This window comes from Colobus angolensis, unplaced genomic scaffold, assembly GCF_000951035.1.
Source record: "Colobus angolensis palliatus isolate OR3802 unplaced genomic scaffold, Cang.pa_1.0 Scaffold124, whole genome shotgun sequence".
In the NCBI taxonomy this organism is placed as follows: Eukaryota; Metazoa; Chordata; class Mammalia; order Primates; family Cercopithecidae; genus Colobus; species Colobus angolensis.
Genome location: NW_012113586.1, coordinates 8,014,422 through 8,023,527, shown reverse-complemented (window position 1 = coordinate 8,023,527; position 9,106 = coordinate 8,014,422). Strand labels below are relative to the sequence as shown.

At 38.7% G+C, this 9,106-nt stretch overlaps 1 protein-coding gene across 1 annotated transcript in view; it reads left to right on the top strand.

Annotated features, from left to right (window-relative positions):
- Window positions 1-9,106, top strand: part of CAPZA1 (capping protein (actin filament) muscle Z-line, alpha 1) — a 60,537-nt gene that overhangs the window by 25,024 nt on the left and 26,407 nt on the right. The window contains exons 2-3 of the mRNA XM_011933166.1: window positions 3,970-4,033; window positions 6,491-6,542. Coding sequence (XP_011788556.1) covers window positions 3,970-4,033; window positions 6,491-6,542 — 116 coding nt within the window. The remainder of the gene's footprint in view (window positions 1-3,969; window positions 4,034-6,490; window positions 6,543-9,106) is intronic.

Genomic DNA, 9,106 nt, shown 5'->3' with positions numbered 1-9,106 from the left:
GGCCTCCCAAAGTGCTGGGATTACAGGCTTGAGCCACCGCGCCCGGCCTGGAATCCCTCTTTTTATTGTTTTTGCTCAGTTAATATAAGGAGTCTTATGGAGCATTTCCCCTCCACCAGTTTTCATCCCAGAAAAAGTAATACACTATCTGTAATTACCCTGTCAAGGCAGGGTTCTAACACTTTATGTACCTAAGAATATTCTAATATGTTTTTTGTGGCATAAATTCCTGATGCCTGCTTCCAGGTAGTCCACATACCAACTTTTGTCTTTCAAATCTTAAAAACTTTGTAGGATTTTGCAGCTAAAAGAAATTTTGCAGATCTTCTAATATGACTCTATGAGGAGTTGGGTTATAATGAGAAAACTCAGGACCGAAAACAGTAATGTTTCTAGGATCACAAATCTAGTTAGCTGATGGACCAACAGAGACAGTTATTGGAACCCAAATTTTCCCTTCTACCTTGCTCCATCAATCACTAGGCCTTTCTTGACTAACGGTTTCATCACAGAGCAGCTTTTCTTTGTCCTTTTCAGAATAAGAGTAAACTTACAGTAAGATTATTTGTATAAACCTAGAGATACTAAAGGTGTAAAGCATTTCTGTTTTGTTTATTTTCTTTTTTGAGACAGTCTCACTCTGTCGCCCAAGCTGGAGTGCAGTGGCAGGATCTCGGCTCACTGCAAACTCCACCTCCTGGGTTGAAGAGATTCTCCTGCCTCAACCTCTCAAGTAGCTGGGATTACAGGTGTGCGCCACCATGCCAGCTAAGTTTTGTATTTTTAGTAGAAACAGGGTTTCACCATGTTGGCCAGGTTAGTCTCAAACTCCTGACCTCAAATGATCTGCCTGCCTCAGCCTCCCAAATTGCTGGGATTACAGGCATGAACTACCGCACCCAACCCAAATTTCTAGGTTTTTTTTCTAATTCTCTTCTCACTCCCAGCTTTCTTTCTTTTCTTTTCTTTCTTTTTTATTTTAAGACAGAGTCTCCTACAGTTGCCCAGGCTGGAGTACAATCTTAGTTCACTACAACCTCCACCTTCCAGGTTCAGGTGATTCTCCTGCCTCAGCTTCCCAAGTAGCTGGGATTACAGGCACCCACCACCACATCCAGCTAATTCTTTTATTTTTAGTAGAGATGGGGTTTTGCCATGTTGGCCAGACTGCTCTTGAACTCCTGACCTCAAGTGATCCACCCACCTCAGCCTCCCAAAGTGCTGGGATTACAGTCAGGAGCCACCGCACCTGGCCCCAGCTTTATTTTCAAGAGACTCTTGAAAGTTTTTTTTTTTTTTTTTTTTAATGCTGAAGAATGGTTTGAATTTGATGGGGTCATCAAGAACTTAAAATTGTTTGAAGTAAATAAAGAAGTCAACAGAGGATGCCTATCTAGAAATAAGGCTCAGTTTATTGTTAGATATACCATGTTCTTTGCCCTACATTAGGGAATTGAATCATCTTCATATTCATTATCACATCAAATATTAGGGAATTTTCATCCTTTCTTTCATAGTATGTTAGAACTATACTGAGAGACTTATTTGTGGTGAGCCCTATTTATTATCATTACTAGCATTATTACTATGTATAGATACTGCCAAATATCTATATATTAGTATTGCCAAATGCCAGATAGATAGGAACCATTCTGGAGGATCTTACATCAGTTTAAGAATCAAGAAGGAAGGGACCCAGAACAGTCTTAGAGTAGATTAACTGGAGAATTGCTCTCTAGCTAGTTGGACCACTTAGCTCCTCCCTTCTCTCCTCTTTGGGCTAAGCTGAAGACAAAAACAGCATTTGTCCTCAGAATATAGCATTGAGTATGAGCACTGGGACCATAGACACAGAACAGTGTCCCACCTAGCCTGTTGGACCTTAGGCTCACTCAGAAGATAAAACTGCTCACACACCCTGATGAGCAGAAGCAAATCTACTCTTTCCCTCCCCTGTAGTCACTAGAGACAAACTACCAGCAAACAGAATGGCAAACTAAATTAAATTCAGAGCACCATTTATGGAAAACCAATACCATGAAAGGGAAGAATCAAATTCAATGAAGAGAGGATCTAAATTTTTAGGAAACAATCAATAGAACAAGACTTTAAAATGGGTAGTTATACTGGGCACATTGGCTCACACCTGTAATCTCAGTGCTTTGGGAGGCTGAGTTGGGAGGATCACTTGAGGCCAGGAGTTTGAGAACAGCCTGGGCAACATAGTGAGACCCTCTCTCTGCAGGAAATTAAAATTTTTTAAAAATTAGCCAGGCATGGTGAGGCACACCTGTAGTCTTAGCTACTTGAGAACTTGAGGCAGGAGGATCACTTGAGCCCAGGAGTTTAAGGTTACAGTGAACTTTGATCACACTGCTGCACTCTAACCTGAGCAACCAAGTGAGACCCTGTCTCTGAGAAAAAACACCTAAAAAATTAAATAAGGAGTTAATGTCCTAATGTAGATGATTGTATACACACTAAAAGAAATTGCTTTGCTCTACATACTTGCCAGTACCAAAAAAAAAAAGACAAAAGGAATTACCAAAAATCTTAGAAATTAAAAATTGAACAGTCAAAATAATTGTTATGCTGGGCCTGGTGACGAGTGCCTGTACTCCCGGCTACTCAGGAGGCTGATGCGGAAAGATTCCTGAGGTCAGGAGTTGGAGGCTGCAATGAGCTATGATCATGCCACTGTACTCCAACCTGGGCAATATAGCAAGACCCTGTCTCTTAAAAAAAATTGAGCAGGAAAATGGGCACAGATGAAGAGCATATTAGTGGATTGGAGTCAAGCATTTTCCCCAAAGCATAAAATGACAAAAAAGGTAAAATCTAGAGAAAAACAATTAGATAAGTGGGTTAGAACCTAACATTTTATCATCCATTTATAATAGTATATCTAAAAAGGGAGAATGGCAACAGAGGGCAGAGGACAGAGACTAGGTTGAATAACAGAAGAAATATTTTCCATAGCATTCCTCATGCCCTCTAATACAGTGGTGGATAGTAGAGGTGATAGGAGTCATCTTTGTCTGGTATTAAAATTGATGACTTAGGGCAGGCACAGTGGCTCACACCTATAACCCCAACACTTTGGAAGGCCCAGGCCAGAGGATCACTTGAATCTAGGAGTTTGAGACCAGCCTGGGCATGGTGAGACTTGTCTCTACAAAAATAAAAATTACAAAATGAGGTGTGGTGGCACATGCCTGTGGCCCCAGCTACTCAAGAGGCTGAGGCAGGAAGATCGCTTGAGCCCAGGAGGTTGAGGCTGCAGTAAGCCTTGATCATGCCACTGCACTCCAGCCTGGACAACAGCCAAGACCCTATCTCAAAATAAATTAATTAGTTAATAAAGTTAGTGACATTGCTTATGTTTCATTATTAAGGTTTTTGTAGAATTTTGGTAGATAGCCCTTTATTAAGTTAAAGGCGTTTATTTTATATCTAGCAAAAACTAATAGTTTTGGTTTTTTATGATATTGGAGTAGGTGTTAGTTTTTTTTTCAGCATGAGTTGAGATGATCACATGGTTTTGGTCTTTTAATTTGTAAGTTACAGTAACTTATTATATTGAACCATCCTTGTATTGGGAGAATTGGTTTTGGTATGCTATTTAATTTGCTAATGTTTTATTTAGTTTTGCTTAAATGTTCATAATCTAGATCATAGCTTTCTCTTTTTGTGAATGTAATGTATTTGGTCAAAAACTATTATCCTGTTTTTGAAAGACAAATTCAAATTTATCAAAACACATATATTCCCAATTCAGAATGTACCTATATTGATAGTAACAGCTTTGGGGTGCTTTATGAAAAGAAAATTTGAAGGCTGCTAAACAGTAAATGTTTAAACAGGACATTTTTTTCAAGGGATGTGATGAAAATTTTATAATTTGTTAATTGTTTCTCCTTTTATATGTTACTCTTCATAATTCTAAGTGTAAATTTTGTTTCCCCTTAGGTACGCATAGCTGCTAAATTCATCACCCATGCACCCCCAGGGGAATTTAATGAAGTATTCAATGGTGAGTAAAGATTAGTATTTTAATCCCTCCTTAATTACCATTATTTATTGAGTACTTGCTATCTGTTTTAATTCTTATGACTTGTTGTAGCTATAGCTAAGTAAATCAAGATTCGAAGAAATTAAAATAACTTGTCCAAGGTCCTCCAGTTAGTAAATGTCAAAGTAAGAATTCAAACCCAGGTCTGCGTCAAAATAAAGCTCCTAACCCATAAATTAGGATGCCTGTCTTATGTGAGAAAAGATTTTAAGGCAGATTAGTATCAATAAATGTAGAAACAATACTAAATTATTTTCATAGTTTTATTTTTTCCTTATAGATCATAGCTTAATTTTCTTCAGTGCTTTCCCTTAGGAAGTCACATGTTATGGAACACTTTTTTGGGCCAGTGGGGCTGAACTGACTATATCTGGGGAGCTTGTTAAATATGCAGATTCAGCTTTATATTCCCCTCAAGATTCACATTCATTAGATCTGAGGTGGAACTGGTTAATCTGTATTTCATCAAGTTCTTTACCAGGTGATTCTGAATTGCAGCAGGTTGGGGAACCACAGTTAAATACATTTACAACTTTCCATACCATATCTGCTGTCTTAATACATTTTACAAGATGGAAAATGTGATGGAGCATCTTAAACTTCATGATGAAATAAATAATCATCCCATTTGAAGTTATTAAGTTCATCTTAAAGATTCCTTAAGTAAAATAATAATTGTTGTACATCTTGGTTCAGTTTAGCAAACATTTATTTTGAGATTCTAATTTTATATTAGAAAGTTAGCTACTCGAGAGTAACTGTATGATATTCCTCTGTACCTGGTCCAGGTGGTAGAACAGTCAATAATAATCTTGATTGCTAAAATTGGGAAAAGTAACTGGGAAAAACATAAACATTTGCTTCAAGGGGTATAAGATATAACAGAAGTAAATCAAGATATTTTTTATAAAACTGTGGCTTTTGAGCACCAACAGCAAAGGAAACAAATGCAGCCTTTTTCTAGTCTTTTACATTGACTAAATTCTTAGTAACATTTTAGGTAAATTTTCCTGTTGAAATTTTATTTTTATTTTTATTTTTATTATTTTTCTGACAGAATCTTGCCCTGTCACCAGTCTGGAGTGCAGTGGCGTGATCTTGGCTCCCTGGAACCCCTGCCTCCCAAGTAGCTGGAACTACAGGTGCTCACCCCCACGCTCCACTCATTTTTTTGTATTTTTAGAAGAGATGGGGTTTCACCATGTTGGCCAGAATGGTCTCAATCTCTTGCCCTCGTGATCCACCTGCCTCAGCTTCCCAAAATGCTAGGATTACAGGCGTGAGCCACTGCACCCAGCCGAAATTTTCAATTTTCAGTAGGAAATTCTTCTTGAACTTTAGCTCAGATAAATTCTTAACTAACAGGCCAAGTGTGGTGGCTGACACCTGGAATCCCAGCACTTTGGGAGGCTGAGGTGGGCAGATCGCCTTAAGTCAGGAGTTCAAGACCAACCTGACCAACATGGGGAAGTCCTGTCTCTACTAAAAATACAAAAGTTAGCTGAGCGTGGTGGCAGGCGCCTGTAATCCCAGCTACTCAGGAGGCTGAGGCGAGAGAATCTCGTGAACCGGGGAGGTGGAGGTTGGAGTGAGCTGAGATTGCACCATTACACTCCAGCCTGGGCGACAAGAGTGAGATTTCGTCTCAAAAAAAAAGTGACTAGACTTCTGACACACAGCTTTTTAAAAAGGTTGTAGACTTCACATTAGATTCTCCAATGAAAAAATGTGTTGTAAGAATTTCACTGTCACTGACTGAATTGTGCCCAGCTTTCTTGATATGATGTTGTAAAAGAGCCTGCAATTCTTAATCTATGCTCATATTAAAGGATTCATTTAAATACAGAATTAACACTCTTTAACTGTGGCTTTCTATAAACCATGTTATTCATTTGCTGTGAAGTTCCTTGAGACTATATAGCATACACAATTGTACACAAATCTGTGAACATTAGCATCTTTATATTTGCATGTTTAGAATTTCTACTCATGGGGCTGGGCGCAGTGGCTCAAGCCTGTAATCCCAGCACTTTGGGAGGCCGAGACGGGCGGATCACGAGGTCAGGAGATCGAGACCATCCTGGCTAACACGGTGAAACCCCGTCTCTACTAAAAAATACAAAAAAACTAGCCTGGCGAGGTGGTGGGCGCCTATAGTCCCAGCTACTCGGGAGGCTGAGGCAGGAGAATGGCGTAAACCTGGGAGGCGGAGCTTGCAGTGAGCTGAGATCCGGCCACTGCACTCCAGCCCGGGCGACAGAGCGAGACTCCGTCTCAAAAAAAAAAAGAATTTCTACTCATATAGTACACCTGAAGACTAATCTTACAAAGCCTGAATTTTAAAAATTTAATCTAGAAATCTGCTAAAATTTCTCAAATTTATCCTCCACTGAACATTGTAACATTTTTCCTCCTCAGATGTTCGGCTACTACTTAATAATGACAATCTCCTCAGGGAAGGGGCAGCACAGTAAGTATCTTTCCAAATCCACTTAGAATGTTATTCTAACACTGGATAAACTGTTAACAGTGAACTAGCACCCTGAAAATGAAGTTTAAAATACTTCAAAGTAAAGCAGTTGGGTTTAGCAATTTTCGTTATTTTTTTTAATTGGAGAAAACATGTTCCCCCAATTGTTGTTTACTTCCTCAAAGCTTATTATAATATATGAACTAGTTTTTATTTCTGCCCACATTTGCCCCATTAAAGCAGAGTTTAATGTTAGCTGTTTGGTTTTCCTTTATAGTTGTTCTAGTTCATGTTGAGTTTTTTTAAACAGCTAGCTATACATAGGAATGATCTGCCAGTGAGGAATGATAATGTTTAAGAATAGCAAATATTAATAAAGTGCCTTAATAGTGAGAATTAACCATAGGATAAAAGCGTGATTAGGTTACCTAATCATTGACTCCTTATCACTCTGAAGCTAATTAATCTTTCTAAAATATTTCCATTGTGTCCTTGCCTTCAAAAATACTACAGTGGTGCCTTTTTTTTTTTGATACCTTCTATAATAAAATCTAAACTTGCTGTAGTTTTCAACGCTCCCTGTTGTCTGGCTTTATCACTACTCTACTCTTCAACACAAAGTTCTGTTTCAATTGCTCTCTACCCAACTGGCTCAGAGTTCCTTTGTAAAGAGTTGGATAATGGCTAGGTGGGGTAGGGATGGGGAGACAGAACAAGGACATGTTGATGCAGAGCAACAAATAATTATCATAAAGTCATTGGGTATGATATATAATTGGTTTAGATTTTAGCCATAGAAAACTGTTGTAAGAGCTGCTGCCTGGGAAACAATCTGCCCTGTCCGTACTGCTTTTTTGAAACTCACTTTGGGACTAGATTCTGCAAACAGAATTTGCAGAGCTTTACTGTAATTGTCATCATGAATGATACCCTAATTATACATTGATTTAAGGAAGCTAGGCTCACATCAGGGATATACTCTAATGATGGTTTCTCTTAGATTCATAGAATCTGCCATACAAAAGGACATTCATAATTTGCTAGTTTAACTCCTCTCTGCTTTCTTTCACTGAAAGAATTTCATCAACATCTGTCAATAGACAGTTATCTAATCTGAATGCTTCTAGTAATAAGGAATTCAAAATCTCACAAGGCAAGTTCTTCAGTTTGCCTGCCATATTGGTCCCAGTTTTATCCTTGAGAGCTACCCACAATAAATCTGCTCTGTACATCACTTGATAAGCTGAAAGGGGTGGATGTTGAATATCACCCAAGTGTGATTGCAAACTAAAGCCTGTTATCTTATTTCCAATTAGAACCAAAGAGAAGCTGGTATGTAGCTTCTCCGCCTTTTGGCTAAGATTAAGAGAAGTTGGTATGTAGTTCAAATACTTCATTTGCTTTAATTGCACTGACACTAAAGCTTTGTATTTATAAATATTCTGGTTCTTATAGACTATAGGTTCTTCGGGAACCCTCTTGTTAAGAGAATTTTAAATATTTTATTTTCCATAGAGAAGACCCAAATATTTGATTTTCCATAGAGAAGAAAAATTCAGTCTTATTTCTGTATTAAAGCATTTCAGTCCCTTGGCCATAGTCCTCATAGTAAGTGCTCAATTAATGTTTTCATAATCATTATCATAATTACTGCCTTCAGTCTTGATAAAATGAAGGTCTTGAAGTAGCTAAGATTTGCCATCTTTCCTGGATTTGCTCCTGTTTCTGGCCACCAGAACCATCCCCAGATAATTCCAGAGCTTCTGGAATGAGTAGGGTGTTGTAAGTTACGTTAAAGAGTGAATTTCATTCTGACAGAGATAGTGAGATTGTTTTGAGCAGAGAGTAACATAATAAGACTTATATTTTAGAATAATCACTAGCTCCTGTGTAGAGGGGCAAAAGCTGAGGTAAGATGAGTAATTGCAAGACTATTAGAATAGTTCAGGGATAGATGCTAGTGGTTGGACTAGAGTGGTAGCAGTGGGGGTGGTGGGAAGGAGTCAGATTCTGAATATGTACTTAAGTAAGGCCTGCAAGATTTACTGATGGACTGGATGTGAAGTGTGAGAGAAAGAGAAGAATCAAAGATCACCCCAAGTTTTTGGCTTAGGCAGCTGGTAAAATGGAGATCCTGTTTACTTGAGATGGAATTAAAGGTAAGGACATTTTCGTGTTGGTGTTTGTAATCCATAGTCTTAGGACATATACTAGAATAAAATATTTACTTCCTACTTGTTTTTTTTTTAAACTAATATTTATTCTACTTTTTATGAATAATTTATATCCTTTCTGAAGAGCCAGTGTGTTTGGGATTAATTTTGCTACATGGGGGATGTGGTGCTTTAAGAAGTAAAACACAGGCCGGGCGCGGTGGCTCAGGCCTGTAATCCCAGCACTTTGGGAGGCGGAGACGGGCGGATCACGAGGTCAGGAGATCGAGACCACGGTGAAACCCTGTCTCTACTAAAAAATACAAAAGTTAGCTGAGCGTGGTGGCAGGCGCCTGTAATCCCAGCTACTCAGGAGGCTGAGGCGAGAGAATCTCGTGAACCGGGGAGGTG